This window comes from Hippocampus guttulatus, chromosome 4 (genome assembly GCF_054856545.1).
Source record: "Hippocampus guttulatus isolate MCC_2025c chromosome 4, RoL_Hgut_1.0, whole genome shotgun sequence".
NCBI classification, from domain to species: Eukaryota; Metazoa; Chordata; class Actinopteri; order Syngnathiformes; family Syngnathidae; genus Hippocampus; species Hippocampus guttulatus.
This window is the reverse complement of record NC_141264.1, coordinates 25,615,268-25,636,875: the sequence shown is the minus strand read 5'-3', so window position 1 is coordinate 25,636,875 and position 21,608 is coordinate 25,615,268. Positions and strand designations below refer to the sequence as shown.

General features: G+C 45.2%; 1 protein-coding gene across 1 annotated transcript; it reads left to right on the top strand.

The window, feature by feature from the left end:
- Positions 1-6,655: 6,655 nt before the first annotated feature.
- acanb (aggrecan b) lies at positions 6,656-20,574 on the top strand. The gene is made up of 18 exons (XM_086109374.1): positions 6,656-6,708; positions 11,646-11,724; positions 12,462-12,845; positions 13,504-13,678; positions 13,886-14,013; positions 14,127-14,420; positions 14,773-14,964; positions 15,084-15,258; positions 15,342-15,469; positions 15,573-15,866; positions 15,962-16,093; positions 16,225-16,332; positions 16,476-18,014; positions 18,109-18,267; positions 18,359-18,441; positions 18,551-18,695; positions 19,598-19,780; positions 20,024-20,574. Exons 2-18 carry the CDS (start codon positions 11,652-11,654, stop codon positions 20,107-20,109), a joined length of 4,278 nt encoding a protein of 1,425 aa, XP_085965500.1. The 5' UTR covers positions 6,656-6,708; positions 11,646-11,651; the 3' UTR covers positions 20,110-20,574.
- The last annotated feature ends 1,034 nt before the right edge of the window (positions 20,575-21,608 follow it).

The window sequence follows — 21,608 nt, the reverse complement described above, 5'->3', positions numbered from 1 at the left end:
CATGACACCGTCGGTGATCTATTATTAATATTATTATCAATATTACATTTCTTAGTTTAAACCCTTTAGCCTTGCAGATACCGTAGCTAACTGTATGAAAGACATCACATTGACGTCCACAATTTCACTTTTTTGCTTCTCTCTGAGTGACATACCCGCACGCCAGCTAGGCGAGCTTGGTATGGCTGATCCCAGCCTGGCACGGCGTCTAGAAAGTGCGGTCCCATCATGCAACGGTACATGAGAAGCCAGTCTGTGCCGCCGCATAAGGAAGTGAGTGTTCTCAACAAGCCAGTAACGTAAATTCTCCCTCCTTCCTCTTGGTACTCTATCACCGCCTATGCTGCATCCAAATGTGTCCAGGGGAGAATTTTTTTTTTAAAATATTATGTAACACGTGTTAAAATAAAAAAAAGCAGTATTTCGAATGAAGGCCATAGTGTTTGCGGGCTCTCAATCATTGAAGGTCATCGCACCTTCAGACAATCAAATCTTTGTTGTGTTCCACTCGAGGAAACGAAGGGAAGTGGGCCCGTTTGAAATAACTTACTCAAATGAATGTGCGCCGACACGATGATCTTGATAGAAATTCCAATTGAGTCTTTGTCTGACGCCTCCAAAATGTTTACTCATACGCTTACTGTAAGTACAATGTGTCTGTCATCAAGCAGTCAAGGCCAAAATGTGTCTTATTTATTAGTTCATAAGCGACGGCACCGCAGAAGAGTGGTCAGCACATCCACCCCGATTTCAGATTTCATGGGTTCGAATTCCATCTGCGGCCTCCCTTTGCATGTTCTCTACACAGGACAAGTCGTCACTCAATCACAGTACGCAAGTACAATACAGTAGCGTTCAATATTTTAGAACGGCTTGTTTTGTCCGTTTACAAACACAACTTTTCACCCTCGAGTGGAATACATTTTAACCGAATCATAATCCATCCATCCATTTTCCGAACCGCTTGATCCTCACTAGGGTCGCGGGGGGTGCTGGAGCCTATCCCAGCCGTCTTCGGGCAGTAGGCGGGGGACACCCTGAATCAGTTGCCAGCCAATCGCAGGGCACACAGAGACGAACAACCATCCACGCCCACACTCACACCTAGGGACAATTTAGAGCGTCCAATCAGCCTGACATGCATGTTTTTGGAATGTGGGAGGAAACCGGAGCACCCGGAGAAAACCCACGCAGGCCCGGGGAGAACATGCAAACTCCACACAGGGAGGCCGGAGCTGGAATCGAACCCGGTACCTCTGCACTGTGAAGCCGACGTGCTAACCACTGGACTACCGGGCCGTCCGAATCATAATTTCAGTCCAATTTGGTTTCCTGCATTTAAGTGCAGGGTGAGAGGAAGTGGCCTCCTGTGCTGCTGTATTTTAGTCAAGATGGTGCGAACTGGATAGTCGAGCATTTTTTTTTTAGCTGGTAACCGCTTTAAAAAGTTCAAGATCCACAGCAGACGACCCTTCACACCCGAACCACGCCACCCGAAATTAATTATTCATTTAACGGCGCACAAAGAGTCTTATCAAATCGAGCATGGAGCGAGCATTCATAGATTTTTTTTTTCTTAGTCCTATAACGCCACTGCATATATTTGGTGGATCCAGACATTTTTTTGAGGGGTGGCAGCTCCTTCATTTAAATTCCTCAGCAGACACTGTCACCAGAGCTGCCAGCTTGTCTCGCACATCCACATGTACAGGTATGCATGCGGGTTTAAATTTAGGGAGCCGAGCGGCATCAGCCCACAGCCATAAAGCGGCCATTCACGTCCGCCGGAGGGGAAGGCTGCGGCCCTCCCACTCGACCGACTGCCGGAGGAGACTGTGTCAATACACGCACGGGCGCGACGACCAGATGCACAGTCAGCCAGCGTCGAGTGAAAGAAGTTCTTATGATTACCAGGGCCCCCGAGGGACATACAGTATGTCATGATTAGCTGGCGTACGTGCTACTGAAACGCAGATCTCGGTTTATTATATGAGCGCAGTTTAGAATGATATCAGAAAGGATTTCGGCAGTACGTATGATTTGGGGTTGATATAAGGCATTTTGAGTGGTGGCGGGTGTTTTTTTTGAAAATTATTTTCATTTGAGCTGTACACGTTGTAGGCCACAATAATAGTGGAGTTTTTTGTAGTTGTTTTTTTTTTTACTGCATATGCACAGTATTGTATAAAATACTGTATTCATTTGTGCATCCATCCATTTTCCGCTCCGGTTTATCCTCAGAAGGGTCGCGGGGGGTGCTGGAGCCTATCCCAGCCGTCTACGGGCAGTAGGCGGGGGACACCCTGAACCGGTTGCCAGCCAATCGCAGGGCACACACAGACAAACAACCATCCACGCTCACACTCGCACCTACGGACAATTTGGAGTGTTCAATCAGCCTACCATGCATGTTTTTGGAATGGGGGAGGAAACCGGAGTACCCGGAGAAAACCCATGCAGGCCTGGGAAGAACATGCAAACTCCACACAGGGAGGCCGGAGCTGAAATCGAACCCTGCAGCACTGCACTGCGAGTTCAACGTGCTAAGCACTGGACAACCAGGTCGCCCTATTCATTTGTTAATTGTAAAAATAAATTGAAAAATACCTGCACATTTAACAATACATTATTTCGTTTTTATCAGGTTGGCTTGTTAATTGTAGCTTGTCACAAACATTTAAAAACTGCAAATGAATTCCTTTTAATTAAAACACATTTTGCACACCCACTCACAATGAACCTTTTTTTTTTTTTAACTTCATCTCCGATTGACCCGGTCTATTGGTCCGTTTGAAAAGTCAAACGCACAAGTTTCCAGCAGAATATTTTCTGTACAAAAGTGTACGGGTGGGCTGTATCTTCCAAGTATGTGCCGGGTGTATACGGCACAGTTAGCATATTCAAGTCTATATCTGGGTGTGTAAATACGTACTGTGTGTCCTGCTAATATAAATTCTCTCATATTTATACAGCGTATATATAAGTCAGGGAAATCCTTATTGATGTGATCAATATTGCATCGGCGGCCCGGTAGTCCAGTGGTTAGCACATCGACTTCACAGTGCAGAGGTACCGGGTTCGATTCCAGCTCCGGCCTCCCTGTGTGGAGTTTGCATGTTCTCCCCGGGCCTGCGTGGGTTTTCTCCGGGTGCTCCGGTTTCCTCCCACATTCCAAAAACATGCATGGCATGGATTGAACACTCTAAATTGTCCCTAGGTGTGAGTGCGGGCGTGCATGGTTGTTTGTCTCTGTGTGCCCTGCGATTGGCTGGCAACCAATTCGGGGTGTCCCCCGCCTACTGCCCGAAGACAGCTGGGATAGGCTCCAGCACCCCCCGCGACCCTAATGTGGATGTAGCGGTTCGGAAGATGAATGAATGAATGAATATTGCATCATGTCGCCCCTGCGTCCCGAACAAGACCAGCGGCATACAAAACGGATGGATGGATGATGGATGAATGTGTCACGATGATGAGCTGTGATGGGGGGGGGGGGCATCAAACAGTCGCGGCTCATTCAGAACGTTCCTGCTCGAAAAGAAATGCTCACGGCGCAGGAGTTCGGTGGGGTTCGGGAGTCAGCAGACTGGTCAGTTTGTGGTGCTGAGATTTCAAAGCAAACATGGTGCATCAGCATTTGGATGTTGTGCTGCACGCGCATGGAAGAAGCTGCCAACAAAACTGAGGTGAACCCTAATTGCAAATGCTTTTCAATGTACGTTCTTTTAGCAATTTTGGTAAGCGACTTTCGTTTACTCTGCTTTGCTTCTGAACGTGGTCAGCCGAAAGGTACTTTTATTCCGGGGATGCAGCGGGCAGCTTCTGTGAGTCCCGGGCATCGACGGAAAGACGCAGAGTGCGGCAACCGAAAACGTCTGTCAGCTGAAAGGAGTCCGAAAGTGCAAGCACGTGCCCATGCGGACATGCTCACGTGCGCGCGTGCAGGTGTGTGAGTCCGCGGCCCAGTCCGCTTTGAGAAGAACTCTGTTCCGAGTGGCCGCGGCAGTTGCCGCTCGTGTTTGCGGATTGTAAAAGTGAACGTAAAAAAAAACATGACTCACGAGGGACGTCTGTTTGCGGAGAGTCACGTCAAAAGAAGAGTCATGGATAAAACGGCACATTTGGGCGTCTCGTGTCGATTTTGTGAGTCAGATCACCAACTTGGCGGCAGGCTTTTTTTAACAGGCCAACGGACAGGACTGCGTTCCGACCAAAACCTCGAGAGGGCATCAATATAAGGACAAACAAACACTCCGGCGAAGGAATACTCGCCATGTTGTCACTTCGCGTTTTAATGCGTGCAAGCATTTTCTTTTCACCAACTTCCTCACATGAATTGGCCGGCCTGCAAATAGTGACAATCGGCATATAATTGATGGCCATTATAAATGCAATGAGAAAAATCAATCAATCCGTCAATCGATAAAAACAAAGCGCTGACAAACCACCATAAGTGGTTGCCACGAAAAATTAGGGTTGACCCCCTGAAAAAAACAACAACAACCCTACAATAATTGGGTTGTCTCCCCTCTGCCCACCCACCCCCCCCCCCAAAAACAAATGACAAAAAAATTGAAAAAAAAAACGTGAATAGATGAAGCCACGGGTGCCAAAGAGCTAGCATGTGGCCTTCTCCTGCATTTATATTTGGGTCCATGACTTCAAACTCAATATGTTGCAAAAAATAAAAAATAAATCAAGTTTACACATTCTGTTCACATTCCAGCAAGGGGAAGTAAAAACAAACAAAAGAAAACTGGCATGATGTGGTTGCAAAAGTGTGCACACCCTCTTACCCGGACACGTGGCTGTGTTCACATTGAACCAACCGCATTGATACTCATATTAAGCGGGAGTTAGCATACATCTGCCATGCCGCTGATCAACCACAATTAAAGTTCAGATGTTCTCTGAAGCAATTTGGATAAGGCGTGTAAACTTTTCATGTCCGCTGTAATAATAAAATGCAAGTGCCTGTAATTAATGATGTGATGGCAAAGAAACATTTCTTCAAAGTCTGATTTTCAAAGTCATAATTGGCCACTGAGGGAAAATGATTTTGGCACCCTGTTCGAATCAAAGAGCAGGGTGTCAAAAGAGTTGAGCACGGACAAATGAAGCCGCATTTAGATTTAAAGACAGGAAAAGCAAACCGATTCCTCAAGGTTAAAAGAGTTTCAGGGCGTAATTGCATTTCCAAACGTCCCCGGTGTACAAACGCCAAGTGTGTCGCTCAAACGTGTCTGCAAACGAGGGTTTAAAAACGGCTCTTGAACATGTTTTGCTTTGAACGTTGCGGGTTACGTTGCGTACGCGTCGTCATGAGGGCGGCGAGCACAGGGCCCGCATTGATGCCCCTGAATGGAGTTTGGTGGGCTTTTTTTTTTTTTTAATGTTCGAGTACACTCAATGGCGCACGTGAAAGAGGTAAGCGCATGCTTGTACAAACACAAACAGCTGTTCCCCCCCCCCCCCAATCGTTTTTGAACATTCTAAGAATCTTGAGCAGTAGCTCGAAGGCTCCCAAAGGAAATCATTGAAATACATTCACAGTGGTTAGCCAATGGCTACACACCCGCTGCTCAAATGGTTTTTGCGATGGAGAAAAATGAGAAGATAAATTATTTCAAAACCTTGAAAGGGCAAGTATTAAAAACACACACACACACACACACACCAACTGAAACATTACAACTGGCAGAGGTTTGGAATAAAACCAATGAGATTCAAAATCATGTTCAATGGCAGTCAGCACAATTTAAAGTGCTTCTGATCAACCCCAAGTAATTTTCATTTGTTCTAGTCGGCTTTCTAGTAGAAAAAAAAGGCTTGGTGCAAATAATGACTGCTGTTTGGAAATCAATGTTAAAATCAATTTGCATTTATATACAGGAGTCAATATCTTTGAGACCTCTATATGTGTGTTCACACACACACTGTAGACAAGTACTAAATACGTGCACTTGCATAAAGGATGGACGTTTTGGCTTTTACGAGCACATGATGGACCTTCACTGTCCAGTACTGTTGAACAAATATAGTGTGAAAGGGTTTAATTTATATATATATATATATATATATATATATATATATATTATTTTTTTTTTAACATCAATCAATATTCCATGATGTCAATGTCGACATTTTAAGCTTGAAAACATCCAACCCCAATCATGGCTCAGCTTCAGAAAGCAGGTGAGCCGTGATTGGTTGTTCCCTGAGCAACCGTGATGTCATTTTCAGTGAACAGCAAGTGGCAAAATGGCCGCCCCCGAGATGGCAATTGGACCAAGTCGTGTAAAACAGTCGTGTTCTGCCTGTAATTCTTATCTTTGTCATTGTTCCTGTATTCATGATATATATCTTTTTTTAATTCATCAGTTACTGTAATTGCAATCGGCCAAATATCGGAACCAGCCTCAAGAAATCCAGATTGGTCATGTTGAGCAGTACGTGTTGATATCATTGATCTTTTCCAGGCTTGACCTCCCTCAGCCCCTAAGCAGGAAAGGAGCACATCTTCCACCTCACCCACCTTCCTCCTTTCCTTCCCCAAGCTCCCTCCCTTCTTCCCTCTCTCCCTCCTCCTCTTTTCCAACATCTAAATGTGCTCTCGCGTTTGAATAAAGCTTCTTTCTGCTCTCCTACTCAGGCAGGAGCCACAGGCCCCCGCAGTCACCGGCCAACCAGAGCTTCGGAGCATCAACGGTACGTACCCGGGAATACTGGCAAGACGGGCGCTTTGGATGTGAGGGAGGGTAGCGGGTGGGGGGGGGGGGGGAGTTTGGGCGAGTTGAACAGGTATTGATTGATGATTAACTTCAGAAAGCTTTAATGGTATTTCCTGGATGGACCCGGTGGAAGTCTTGTATGGTATCATTTGATTCTTGAGTCTGGGACCTTTTGCTCTTCAATTTCCTCTAAACGGGATTCCGAGTGACTGTAAAAGTAGTGAAATTGGAGAACTGCCCGAAAGTGATCAAGTGAATCTTTTCCCTACCTGGGGGCTTCGTTTCAGTCCACTACTTTGATGAGTGACACAATGATAAAATAACACCATGCATTTGTGAGCCTTGGTGCTTTTATTAGAGTTCCTCTGTGCTTTGAGTTTTTGCCCACCCTAAGGCGAGAAATTACTCAACCCACGTTCAATCGCGCTTTGTCACCATTACTCTTGTCCACGGAAAAAAATTCATTCCCAAACGTGTTTCTTGGGAGCCTGATGTGGTTACAACGGAAAATGACAGTGCCACCCAATTATACAAACTGGATTCAGACGGGCACTATTTTCTTGAAATGGAAAAAAAACAAAAACATTTTTATTACACATTTATTTACTTTTTTCTTAATTTGCCTGATGGGACAAAACAAAAGTCTCTATAATAACTCAGTGCCTTGATACAATTTGTAAATATTCTTTTGGGAAAAAAGAGAAAAAAAAGCCCTCCTTCAAGCTGTTTTATGCCTTTCTCACCCGAGATTACTCACAAACTAAGAGAATGACACATTGTGTATCTGAAACAACCAGATAACCTCCGCTAGCATACAATGGGAAACCCCAAAGGCACCCTGGCTAAAAATTAGCATCCATGCGGCGGTGTTGTTACCCTTTGAGCAACGGATTTCTGAAAACAAACAATCCAGCGGGTTACAGACAACGAAACAATTTTCTGAAGGCATTTATTCTTCATCCCCTGCAAAGAAGGTCTGATATTACCGCTGTATTGAGAAGGCAAGAGAGGAGCTAATTCTCTGAATTTCTATCTTATACTGCCCCCGTGTGGCCTATATGCGGCACTAGAATGAGTAGCACAATGTGCGCAAGTATAATATTCTAGGGTGGTCTTTTTCTGGTTCAACAAACAAACAAAAAACACGGCAAACATATTTTGTAATTTATTTAACGTATGCATTTTTATTTTTGCTTGGTCTGCTCGGAATGGTTGCTACCTCCTTATTATTGTGGCACGTGTTCATTGTTTACCTCCTAGCCAATAAATAAAACAAAGAACACCCCAAAAACTATTTTCGATCATGCTTTTTGACCATTGAAAAGAAATAGACGATTTTTTTTTTCAGATTGTGAGCGTCTCACTGCATCTCAAAGCCTGTTTTGTTTGGGGGGGGGGGGGGGGGGTTCAAAAATGTTTGGATCAGAGGCACCTTTAGCAGTCCAGTACCGAATTTTCCGTCGCCTTTCTCCTTGGAGGCGACGTCCCGTTACCATGGCGATGTGGGGCTCCCTGGGCTCCCATTGTGAATTCCAATTGACAGATGTTGCTTGAATGAGAGAAAGCGCCACATTTTGCACCACAAATCACCAACATGGGTGACGGACTGTCCTAAATTGTCAATTTTAAAACACGCCATCACAACAGTAGCCGAGTACTGTATATGAGGTGAGAATGTGGAATACGCTCTGTGCTACTAATTCACCTTGAACCACCTGTGATGTGTTTTTTCCCCCCTCACTGTACAAGAGTGTGTGTGTTCTCAAACATACGCCTTACAGTATACACACACACACGCACAAAAACTCATATTTCCTAGCAACAGACGCACGTTGCCACACGTTCCCTCTGAGTGTGTTGCACTGTGTGCGTTCATATCAATGTCCACTCTGTTCTGCCAATGTGTGACTCTGGAGGATTTGGGGGAGGGTGGGGGGGGGGGAGTTTGCCCGCCCCCCTTTATTTACCTTGGCAGGGCTGCACCCCTCCCAAAAAGCCCTGCCCCTGTCCAGAGCGGGAACAAACCAAGGCCTCATTGCCCATCACCTCGGCTGCAAGCGGAACATACCACAGTGACCCAAGTGGGGAGCGGCCTCACCACCAAGCCAGCCCCCCCCCCCCCGACATCCCCACCCCCATCGAATGAATGAACACACTGTGGAGAGTCACTTCATTTGGAGGCAATGATTCTTGATGAGCTTCAATGAGGAAAATCGTTTTTCATGGAGCCACCGACAACGAGTGGGGTCGCTTGTCATAATTGCAGGAGACTCGCTTTCAAGTGAAAAGAAATGTCGTGTCGTGTGTTTAAAAAAAAATACGTGTATCAAATGAGGCTTCAGAATAGGGAATATTCAAGCCGTTTTCTCCATTTGGAGATGATGTGGGCGTGTCTGCTGTTCAATTGTCAATCAAATACCGCTTCTCCAAATGGGTGTGAGCATCTTCAGTTTCAAAACGTATTTATATGTATTTTAGATATACAATATTCTTTTTGGGCTGGAAATAAGGAGGAAAAATCCCACAAAAATAAAATTGTAAATTTGAAAATATGTTGAAAAAAAATCTGCAAATATGTGAATCTGCGGTTGCGGATCTGGGAATATGCAGGGGTTGACGGTAGTCTTAAGTTGTACTATCACTGTTCACCACTAGATGGCAGACATGTCTTAGTTGCACTTACATTGGGTCTCATACTACAATGTGAGGTGGGCCAAATAATTTTTGGGTGGATTTGGAATAGTATGCAGTACAAAGATAGTACCTCAATATTGAACATTTTGTGTGAGATTTTTTTTGGGGGGGATAGCTCTTGCACTGTATGTTGATTTCTCGTTCTGAAGTTTTGTGCCATCCTCCCTTGTTATGCGAGAGCCTTTTGCATTGGACAAGAAAAGAGAGTATGTGATTATTTTGTTGTTTGATTCAAACCCTTTGTTGTTAGAATGCAGTCAGGTCTGGGGGATTTCTATGCTCGTGATGACTTTTTATTGATACTTGTTGAAGAGATAAATTGTGGTTTTCCTTAGATTATACAATTTGGATAAATATAATGATTTGAGTCTTGGCTATTCACCTTGGCTCATGCTTTAACTTTTCATCCACAACTAAAGGCGGTGTTCTGATTTTTAGTTTCGTAATTTGAACCCTGGTCAGCCTCACGGAGGTTACTTTAAAGCAGGGGTGTCCATTCTCTTCTTTTTGAAGGTCGCAGATTTATTCATGAGGTCGCACTTATATTTTCAACACTTTCAGTTCTCACTCTGCCCCCCCCCACGACCCCCCCAAAAAACGATTCTTGGCCAGGTCAAAAGTCATTTTAATATATGCCACGAGCCACTGAAAATTGTCTGACGGGCCACAAACGACCCCCCAGGTGGTAGTTTGAACACCACGGCCTTAAAGCAAGGAAACAAACTGAGATTTGAAAAACAGTTGAGGGCATCCAGATATCCGCCAAATGTATTGATATTTCACGAAGGATGATAAATGACTCACTTCTAGTAAGGTGCAGATGCACCTAAGCACTACTTACCTTCGGTGTCGTCTTTCAATGGCTGATCTTGACTTTGAGGGATGTTTTTGTTGCTGGAATTGAAATGTTTTCACGGGTGCGTCCATCTTGGAAATGGGAGTTGGCACACTGTGTTCCAACGACTGCCCCCTATATGTCAATGTAAGAACTACACCTTGATTTGACCAGTCTTCGTCTGCAAGGTGTGCCTTTTCTTGATTCACTTCACTTATGAGGGAAACAGTTCACAACTTTCAAAAAGATTTGTGATTTCGAATTGTTTTGAAAATCTTTTGCCATAAAACCTTCTAAATGTTTTTAGAATTGGGAATTTCTCCATTGCGAGACTAATAAAGGTTTTTCTTATCTTCTTATCTTAAATCGGAAAATTACAATGAAAAAATTGTTGAAATTTATGACAATCAATCTATTGACTTGTGTACTGTAAAAATATGTTTGTCAGAGTGAAAAAGTTGGCGATAAAAGTGTTTTTAAATTTAAATTAAATTATGAGAATAAATCTGCCTTATGTGTGACAAATTTTCAGTGGTCATTAAAACTCATAATTTGTAAGGAATAAATTGTTACATGAAGAAAACACATGTGTAACATGAGAAGAATTTGTAATTGATGTAAACTGCCTTTTTTTAAAAAAAAACATTTTATAAAGTTCCAGCTCGATTCTCGTAATGCGTCAAAACACTTTCCTGGAGTTTTCCATTATGGCCATGAACACTGCTATGACAATGAAATCCTCCACAATAGAAAAATAAGCGTCCTCCTTGTCCGGTAAGCCCAGTTCTGCTCAAATGCCAACCAAAACAGCAGCGCCTAAAAGGCACAGATTGATGAAAACTTGTTCCGTGGATAATCCTTTTTGTTTCGTTTTTTTTAACCAGTTGCACTTCACTTGAAATGAACTCCTGTGTTCCACCCACACTGTCGACTATTCGTCCAAAAACATGTTTGTCCGAAAGCAGTTGCTCCGCCCATCAGTTGAGTATACAGTCTCAACTATTTGCAGGAAATACGTGATTGCAGTGACTAAAATGGCAAAGCTGTCCTTTTTTTCCCCCTCCTTCCCCTAATGAGCCTTTTAGGCCAGTAGCACGAGGTGTTGACTTTGTGTTTGTTATTGGAGAGAACTCTTTACCTCGCTTGTGCACTCTGGCTCTGCGGAGAACGGGAACACACTGCGCCTTGTTGGAAATGTTCAAAATGTCCTTGATGGCCTCGCAGTGTTTTTTTTCAATTGGTGCCAAAATATTGGGGCAATGATTATACATCAGAAAGTACATAAGCATTCGAAAAGGGAGTTTTCGGAACAAAAATACAATCCATAGAGCAGAGAAATATTTGTTTAAAAAAGTGTCGGCAACTAAATGTTTTGTTTTCTTTAGGTGAGGATGACTTGCCTGCTTCTGCTGTGTGTCTCGTTGCCCTTCATTTCAGCAACTACATCATTTGCACACCAAGATGGTATGTTTGTTCCACTCAACTTTCCGTGACCTGAAATGCAATGCGGTTGAAATGTCACACATCAGACCTAAATATTTACTGTAATTACAACTTCACCGCTGAATTAACGTCGGTTAGTAATAGACTACAGACAAAGGAATGGAACTCTGCTGGCTTAGTGGCAGTACTGGAGCGATACTGCTACAATTCATTGCCGTGCCAATATTTGGTCCGGCAATTAGTCCATACTAGGGCTCGGACTCACACAGAAAACCTCCACTCGTCATTCGTGTTAATTCTCAGCGAGTGACGTCCGAATCGATTCGCACTTGCGCTTTTCAGGAAGTTGGATTAAAATGTCAAATTGAGTGCACGTATAGCACTGTGTCTGCATCATACGGTGGGTGCCCAAAGGGCTTTAAGACGCACAAAGTTACTCCATTCACCTGGAACGTACAGCAGCAGCTAGCCACCAGCGTTCAATAAGTTGGTCGGCGTCTGCCGCGGTTTTAACTTCTGTAACGTCAACAAGTTTTACTAACGGGTAACTTTAACCAAGATCCCGCTGTGCATTGTGGCCGAAGGTGGCGTTTAGGTCACTTGTTGTGTCTATTGGCGTCATACAAAATAAATCCTCCACACTGGCGAGAACAGCAACTAAGCTAATTAGCTGCGAGAGGTTCGTTTCTGGAGCGATCACCTTTCACTTTTTGGTCTATCCATTTGGCAAATCACCCACGGACCTGTCTCTCACGCAGGCTTGGACGGCACACTCCGTGTCAGCATCCCATCGGCGGTGCCTCTCCGCCCCCTTCTGGGGGGCAAGCTGGTGGTGCCGTGCTACTTCCAGGACAACACTGCCAGCGACCCAGGCGCACCGACCATCGCGCCTCTCTCCCACCGCATCAAATGGAGCTTCGTCACCAAGGAGAATGTCACAACCATCTTGGTGGCATCGGAGGGCAAAGTCCACGTTGAGAGGGAGTACTTGGACAGAGTAACAATGGTCAACTACCCGCTGGTGTCCTCAGACGCCAGCCTGGAGATCACAGAGCTGAGGTCCAAAGACTCAGGCACCTACCGCTGTGAAATCATGCACGGCATCGAGGACAACTATGACACCGTGGACATCCAGGTTCAGGGTATGACGTGCAGACACAATCTGATCTCGCTTTCAAATGAACTCGGGCTTGACTTGTTTCCATCTAGCAGCACAGCATCTGTAAATCTGAGACCACTTACTGGTTGATCTGCATTCCCACCCTTACCTTCGGTTATGAGTTTTCGGTAGGAGTGAAAAGAAGAAGATCACGAATACAAAGTTTCCTTCACAAAGCATTCGAGCTCACCCTTAGAGATAAGGTGAGACGCTCTGTATCCCGGAGGGACTGAGAGTAGCTTGACTATTTCAAAAAGAGCCAGTTGAGGTAGGTAGCACATATTTTCCGCATGCCTCCTTGGTGAGGTGTTTGCGGCATATCCAAGTGAGAGGAGACCTCGGGGCAGGCGTCGGACACACCGGGGAGGAAACTCTGACTCACGGCTGGTCTGGGAATGCCTTGGCGTACACCACGGACAGGGAGTTAGATGGCCTTCATTGTTTAATTTTGTTATGACATCATACCTGTGAGATTGGTCAAGGGTATTCGGTCTGGGTGGTGATCAGGTTCAGGATTGGGGTTCCAAGCTGTACCGTAAACGGTGCCGCATGGTGGAAACACAACTTGTCAGATTTAAACAGTGCATGTAAGATGTGATTAGGCTGCGTAAACCGTCTCCATCTTTATGTCTGACTCACAGGTATCGTGTTCCACTATCGAGCCATCACCACCCGGTACACCCTCACCTTTGAGAAGGCCAAGGCCGCTTGCATCCAAAACAGCGCCACCATTGCAAGCCCTGCCCAACTGCAGGCCGCCTACGATGATGGATACCACCAGTGTGATGCAGGATGGCTGTCTGATCAGACTGTTAGGTAGTATTCCTTCATCACTAATAAACGGAGAATGGATTTCTGTCCTTCTACTCCAACACAGCTCATGTGAATGTTGGTTTTCACCACATCAAAATAAAAGGATGCGGCTGTTTTACATCATAACAGGGAAGAATAAAATGTGTCCTAGACCTCCCTCTTCTAAACTCAGAGTCCAGGTACTGAATTCCCTTTACTGTCCTTTTTGAGGTACCCCATCCACGAGCCTCGGAAGGAATGCTACGGAGACAAGGAAAACTTTCCCGGCGTGAGAACCTACGGAGTGAGAGACGTCAACGAGACTTACGATGTGTACTGTTTTGCAGAGAAGATGGCTGGTACGATGCCAACTACACTCCCGAAACAATACCGTGGTCGAATTAAATACTGTATGGATACTGAATTACTAATATACGATGGGAAATTTCATTCACTCTGTTTCTCCTCCCAGGCAGAGTCTTCTACTCTATGTCAGTGGAGAAGTTCACTTTCCACGAAGCGAAGGATCAGTGCAATAAACTGGGTGCCCGACTTGCCACCACCGGAGAGCTTTATCTGGCCTGGAAGGGCGGCATGGACGTGTGCAATGCCGGCTGGTTGGGCGACAGGAGCGTACGCTACCCCATCAACATTGCCAGGCCTCAGTGTGGAGGCGGCCTCTTGGGAGTCAGAACGGTCTACCTGTTCCCTAACCAGACAGGATACCCCATCACGAGCTCTCGTTACGATGCTATCTGCTTCCAAGGTACTGTACTTGCTCAACCTTAGCAAGGACGTAAACGACTGTGTTGTAGGAATGTAGTCTAAGATGTACTGTAGGTTTAAAACCAGCTGAGAACTACATTCTGTATCTGCAGCACTTCTGAGGTGACTTTAAGTAAGGAACCCAGAACCCCAGCACAACACGCAAATGCTCTTCCGCTAGAGCATTTGTATCCACCTGTTGCCATTCACTAACAGAATCATAGCCTCACGTTCAACTAAACATGCCAAACAAGTACATTTGTGAGGGAATAAGATTGGCTCAATAAATGTTTGGAAACCTCGATCTGTAAAATAAAAACAGTACTGAAACGACAACATTGTCACATGAACAGGTAGCGATGACGAAGGTGCAGTTCCCGGCCGGATCACTCCTTTCCCGGACATCATGGGCATAACCCCAGCTCCTGGAGTTTATGCAGGACTCACAACCCCCCCAGGAGGTCAAGAGATCAAGCACGGTGGTGTGGACATTCTCACCAAGCCTATCTCACCTCCTTTTACAGATGCCGCCATGGGTCCCACCGGTAAACTTGCTGTTCTTCTTTGCTGGCACAGTAGCCAGTGCATTGCAAATGCTCAAGATACAAGATGACCAGAATGTTCTCAAATCAAATTTTTTGGTTTTCTCCCCAATCACCAATAGGCGTCGTGTTCCACTACCGACCTATTACCGGTCGCTACACGCTGACCTTTCTGGAGGCCCAACAGGCCTGCAAGAGTATTGGAGCAGTCATTGCCAGCCCCCTGCAGCTACAGGCAGCCTTTGAGAAAGGCCTGCACCAATGTGACGCTGGTTGGCTTGGTGACCAGAGTGTCAGGTGTGTTAGTGGTGGGATGAATGCACATGTTTTTGGAAGCAGCGTCTTAAAAACCAACTAAAAGAAATATCTCTCGTGCTTAGGTATCCGATTGTGTCACCCCGAGATAATTGTGCGGGCAATCTGCTGCACCTTCCGGGAGTCCGATCCTATGGCCTGAGGCCAGACACAGAGCGTTATGATGTATTTTGTTATGTCGAACGTCTGGAAGGTCAGGACCCGGTTACCCTTGAAATTCATAGGTGTTGTCAACACCGCATTCAGGTCTTCACGTCAGGCGTTTCAACTCCTCGATGCTTTCATTCCTCTTCAAGGTGAGGTCTTCTTCACCAGTGACTATGACAGCTTCTCCTTTGAGGAGGCCGTGCAGCACTGTGAGAAACTCAACACCACGCTGGCCACAACCGGGCAGATGTATGCCGCGTGGAACCAAGGCCTCGACAAGTGCCGCCCAGGTTGGCTGATGGACCGTAGTGTCCGATATCCCATCACAACCTCCAGATCCTACTGTGGGGGAGGCCGGGTGGGCGTGCACATCATCTATGCATTCCCCAACCAGACTGGATTTCCTGATGAGCACTCACGCTATGACGCCTATTGTTTCAAAGGTAGGAAACAGTGTGGCTGGAGTCATCTGTCGGGTTCAACTTCAATTCACTCCGACGGTCACTCACAATTCCCTGCCGGATTCTGTGTTTTACAGCTGAAATACGCACCATTGAAATTGACAGCAAAACCACCATTGACACTGTCAGCGAAACCATTTTTGACAAGTTACTGACAGTGGATGTTGTCACCAAGACAACGGTTGCAGCTGATCATGCCACTACTACTAGTAAGACTATATCTGTAAAATCAGATGTCTGTACTTCTATTTGTTTTACTTTAGTTCACCCTCAAAGGTACTTTCTGTTTTGGCCAATCCATTCTACTATTCTTACGCCGAATTTTCTTTTTTGATTTTAGTTGAACCTCCTGTGGGTTACACTGACACCGAAACAATGGCAAACATCACAGAAATTGAAGTGGTTATCCAAAAGACCAACATCACAACCCAGCTAACGATTCCTACTGGTAAGACTTCAGGCACATAAAATGTGCCTGAATGTGCCTACACATTGAACCTGTACTGATTCTGAAATCATGGCACAGTAGCTGCACATTGGAACAACAAAATTCAGTCGCTAATTTATTTTTATTCCAATTTTGAACTCTAGTTTCAGTTGATGGTTCTGCATCTGGATCTGGTGATCATTCAGCCAGTGGGGACCTTCAAATATCAGGCGATCATTCAGCCAGTGGGGATCTTCAAATCTCAGGCGATCATTCAGCCAGTGGGGATCTTCAAATCTCAGGCGACCATTCAGCCAGTGGGGATCTTCAAATCTCAGGCGAGTCCAGCACCACCAGCGGGAGCGGAGCTTCTGGTTCAGGACTTGACATCACCTTCAGTGGACACACTGACATCCTGTCAGGAGACCATTCTGCCTCTGGTGATCCGCAAGGAGCAGAGGGTGGCAGTGCAATCTTCACCTCAGGAGACTCCTATAGCGGATCAGGATCTGGGTCTGGATTTCTTGTGTCAGGATCAGGTTCTGCTAGTGGCAGTGAAGACATTAGTGGCAGCGGTGGTGAAATTCTGATCAATATACTGGATGGAAAGGAGAGAGAACTGTTGATCCCAACCCTCACTGAGCAGGAGTTAGGTAGTGGGGTGTTGTGGACTTCAGGTATGTCCGGGTCAGGAAGCATGTCTGGATCAGGAGTTATGTCTGGGTCAGGCAGTGGATTTTCTGGTATCACCTTTACAGACAACAGCGTCATTGACCTGACAGTTCAGCAATCAAGAGAGCAGGAGCTGTACGGATCTGCTGAAATGTCCGGATCAGGATCTATTTCCGGATCAGGTTTTTTGTCCGGGTCGGGCTTCGGTGAATTTTCTGGCATCACCTTTACAGACAACGGTGCCGTCGACCTCACAGTTCATCAATCAGGAGAGCAGGAGCTGTACGGATCTGCTGAAATGTCTGGATCAGGATCTATTTCCGGATCAGGTTTTTTGTCCGGGTCAGGCTCCGGTGAATTTTCTGGCATCACCTTTACAGACAACGGTGCCGTCGACCTCACGGTTCATCAATCAGGAGAGCAGGAGTTGTATGGATCTGCTGAAATGTCTGGATCAGGATCTACGTCTGGATCCAGCTCTATGTCAGGGTCGGGCATCGATGGATTTTCTGGCATCTCCTTTACCGACAACAGTGCCATTGACTTAACAATCCAGCCATCAGGAGATCAGGAGTTGTCTGGATTTCCACCCTATGCATCCGGCTTCCCCAGTGGCGCTCCAAGTGGTTTTCCATCTGGTGTTTCAGGCAGCGGTTCTGCCTCTGGCCAACCTTCCCAGACGGAAGGTGACATCATCTTTCTAACGGATGATGGGATAAAGGAAGTTATCGTTTCTCCCCAGGAGCATCATCCAGAAGAGGGCCGCGGGGTTGTAGAAATAAGTGGCCAGGAAAGTGGTTCAGGAACCCATCTTCAAATCTCAGGCAGTGACAAGCCGTCAACGACTGGGCTTTCTATAGCTTTTCCTCCTGGATCGACGATGACCTACCCAGACTATAATGGACCGTCTGGGCACGAGGAGGCCACAGTCATCGTCATGACTCCAGACCCTGCCTACGTCAGCCCAACCACTGCACCAACGATTTCACTAGCGACCGCTCCTGTTGTGGAGGAGCCAGAGGTAGAAGAGGGTAAGGCACTTGTCATAATGCCAAAAAAACCCCACCAAAAAACAAAACATAATGGAGCTTCAAAGTCACTCTTCTTTTTTTATATTGCCTGCAGCTGTTAATAGTTGTCCCGAGGGCTGGTTGGAGTTCATGGGAAGCTGTTACCTCCACTTTGCTGACAGACACACCTGGTCAGATGCTGAGCAGCGTTGCCGGGAGCTCAATGCCCACTTGGTCAGCGTCAGATCTGAAGAGGAGCAGCAGTTTCTCAACTGTAAGTGATACCGATTTTATGCAGCCCATTTCAGATGCAAACATATATTTGTAGAAGCGGTTTATGAAATATCTCTGTCTTGGCTTGACAGCCAAAGGTCAAGACTATGAGTGGATCGGTCTCAATGACAAAGAAGTCCAGAATGAATTCCGCTGGACAGACGGCAGCGCTCTTGTGAGTTGAGACAAACTGAAGTTGATCACGGGGAATGGATCTTGTGGTTTTGTGTCAGCGCACAAGAGTTCGCAGATAAGCACTTATTACAACATTTGTGACGTCCCAGACGTACGAGAACTGGAGACCTAACCAACCTGACAACTACTTCAACTCTGGGGAGGACTGCGTGGTCATGATCGGGCACGAAGGAGGCCAGTGGAATGACGTTCCTTGCAACTACTACCTTCCCTTCTCATGCAAGACTCAACCCGGTAGGAACTAATGCAGAGTGACTTCCTTGGTACTTTGTTTGATCCTTGGCAGGATTACTGTATACTGAACGACTTTGTGGAAGGGTGAATACATGGATCAGGGTAAAACACATGAAGTTAGGATGAACCTAAAATGCACCATTACCTTTTATTTTAGGCAGCTGGCTAAAGCCAAGCCTCTACTTTCTCAGGAGCACTTTGAAAGTTATTCATGCCTTTGTCACATCTCTGCTGGATTACTGTAATGCACTTCACTTTGGAGTCAGCTATTCCTCCATTAACCATCTCCAGTTGGTCCAAAATGCTGCTGCTTGCCTCTTGACTGATACTCGTAAGAGGGAGCAAACAACTCCTACTCTGGCATCCCTTCACTGGCTCCCTGTACATTTGAGAGTTCTTTTTAAGATTCTATTTTTTGTTTTCAAATCTTGAAGTGGCCTGGCCCCACCTGACCTCTCTGAGCTCCTCCACCGCGGCGCACCTGCCAGACACTATTAGAGGTACCAAGAATGAAGCAGAGGCTCAGAGGGCATCGAGTCTTTTCCATTGCCACTCCCTCTCTCTGGAATGAACCTCGTCTTAAAACTCATTTTTATTCTTTGGATTTTGACTCGGCATGAGACTCGATTTTTGGTTCCGCTGTTTTTGTGCTCTTTGTTATTAATTATTAATTATTTTTGCTCCGTGCACAGCACTTCGGATACAACGGTGGTTGTTTTAAAGTGCTCTAGAAATACTGTTGAGTCGAGTTGAACTCCATTTAACCTTCTCTATACTTTTGAATGCACGTGACCAAATCTTTGGCATTTAAATACATTTTGCACAAGACGACAAAGTCAAATAAATTGCGCCTGTCAAACGTCTCAGAGCATTTTACATTCTATCATTGTGCTCCCCGTCAGCGGGGTGCGGAGCGCCCCCGGAGTTGGCTCACGGCTCACCGATGGGCGTTACCAGAGATCGCTACGCCGTCAACTCCAAAGTGCGCTACCAGTGTCAAGCGGGCTACACGCAGCGCCACCTACCTGTCATACGTTGTATGGAAAATGGACAGTGGGAGAGTCCACAAGTGGAATGTACAGAAAGTGAGTTTCACAAGTATAGGGCAATTTTGTGCAAAAAATATTCCTTAGTTTAAAAACAGGCATATAATTTTGATTGTTTAAAAAAAAAATGTCTTTAGCATACCTTCCCTGCACCCGCCATCACTGCTTTTGATGCATCTAATCATACTAAAGCCTTTGCCGACTTTCATCGGAAGGGAAAAATGTTTGAATTGTTCTCGTTTTTGCCAATACGCGCACGTCTCTAAATTTTCTCTCCAACAGCTGCCGGCAACAGGCTACACAAACGATCGGTGAGGAGCAGAAGTCGAGGAGTCAGCAGCCGACGGGAGCAGAGCAAGACACTCTGAGCAGGTGGACTGAATGAAGTACAAGTGAGAATCACAAAAAAAGGACCCCTCTCGTGGACACCAACGCTAATGCCCGACCAAAAATAAAAGGCATTCCGCTCAGCTTCCAATGTAAATACAAGCACTAAAACACATTTAGACAGTAAAGATGCAACTGACTCACGTTCCCCCCTTCAGTGTCTTTAGTGAAGGCACTTACATTATTTATAGAGTCTATAATTTATAGCTGTAACTCATGTTGTCCATGCACAGGTACTCCTGGAGGAGTCAACAGAAGCCTTTGAAAGTGTTATTGATGGTAGCGTCTTGCTGTATTTTTGGCCCTTTTTTTTCTGGGTCTGTGTTTGTACTTTTTGTTCCCCGCTGGCTACTTTTTCAAAGATTTTATTCCAACACTGTGATTCTCAAGTGACGTCATCAATGATCAGACTCATGTAGTGCAGCGCAATGTTTTTTTTTTGGGGGGGGGGGGTGGGGGGGGGGCTTATTTGTGGCGGTTTATTTGTCCCCAAAAAACGGTTCACAGTTATGAACAAACTGCTCCCCAATAAATTGAGGACAGGAAAGGTTTGCCGATGACGGAATCATTTCTGGATTTTTAGGAAAACGCATTCGTGAGGTTCATTGAAGACTCAGAATTATGTTGAATTGGATTTGCAAAAAAGCCCCATCAAAGTACTTATTGAAGATGAATTGATTTTGATTTTTAAAAATAATAATAACTCCGCCTTTTTAATATTCGCAATAACACACGTCGAGTTCATTGAAGACTTTAAATTGAACACGTAGGACGATCCTCTCAAGGGTGTGTTTTATATTTGAACACTAAGTGCTTTTCAACGCAGTCCAGAGGTTTACGCAATCGTTTCGTTGCTCAGAAAATTGCTCGGTTTAATAGTTTGCACTTATCAAAATGTTGCGGTCTGATGTTTACAAAAACGTTGGTTACATTGAGGACTAAATGGCCTTTAGGCTACTTTACTTTGCGTTTGGCAAAATGTGTTTGTTTGGTTTAACTGAAGACTAGTCTAAATTGTTTTGATATTCACAAAAAATAAATAATGCTTTATTGAAGGTTACATTTTCCAACTCTTGGGTAGGGTTTGAAATAAACTCTTTTCAAAGTAGTTTACATTGACATGTGTGCTTCGAAAACTAAATTATCTTTGATGTAAAAAAAAGAACACAACATAAGTTAGTTTGACTTCAGACTAAATTGTCTTTGCTGCAGACGAAAACGCAATCAGTTGTGGTGAACGTTTGTGAAAATGCGTACATTCGATTGATTGCTGACCCGAAATAATTTTACTCTTTCGTATTTGTGGATATCGTTTTTTTTTTTTTTTTTTTTAATTTAACATGCAATCACAAGTCCGAAGTCAACGTGCTCGTCTGTGAATAAAAACTCACGTTTGAAGAGTGACTGAGCGGAGACCCATCGCTGGCTTCACGTATGGGACTCGATGTAAATATTCGACACTGCAACTGTGTGAACAGCA

Coding starts and splice junctions, on each gene's coding strand:
- acanb (XM_086109374.1), top strand. CDS start 11,652: ATGACTTGCCTGCTTCTGCTGTGTGTCTCGTTGCCCTTCATTTCAGCA. Junction 11,725..12,461: donor ATCATTTGCACACCAAGATG/GTATGTTTGTTC, acceptor TCTCTCACGCAG/GCTTGGACGGCACACTCCGT. Junction 14,421..14,772: donor CGATGCTATCTGCTTCCAAG/GTACTGTACTTG, acceptor TCACATGAACAG/GTAGCGATGACGAAGGTGCA.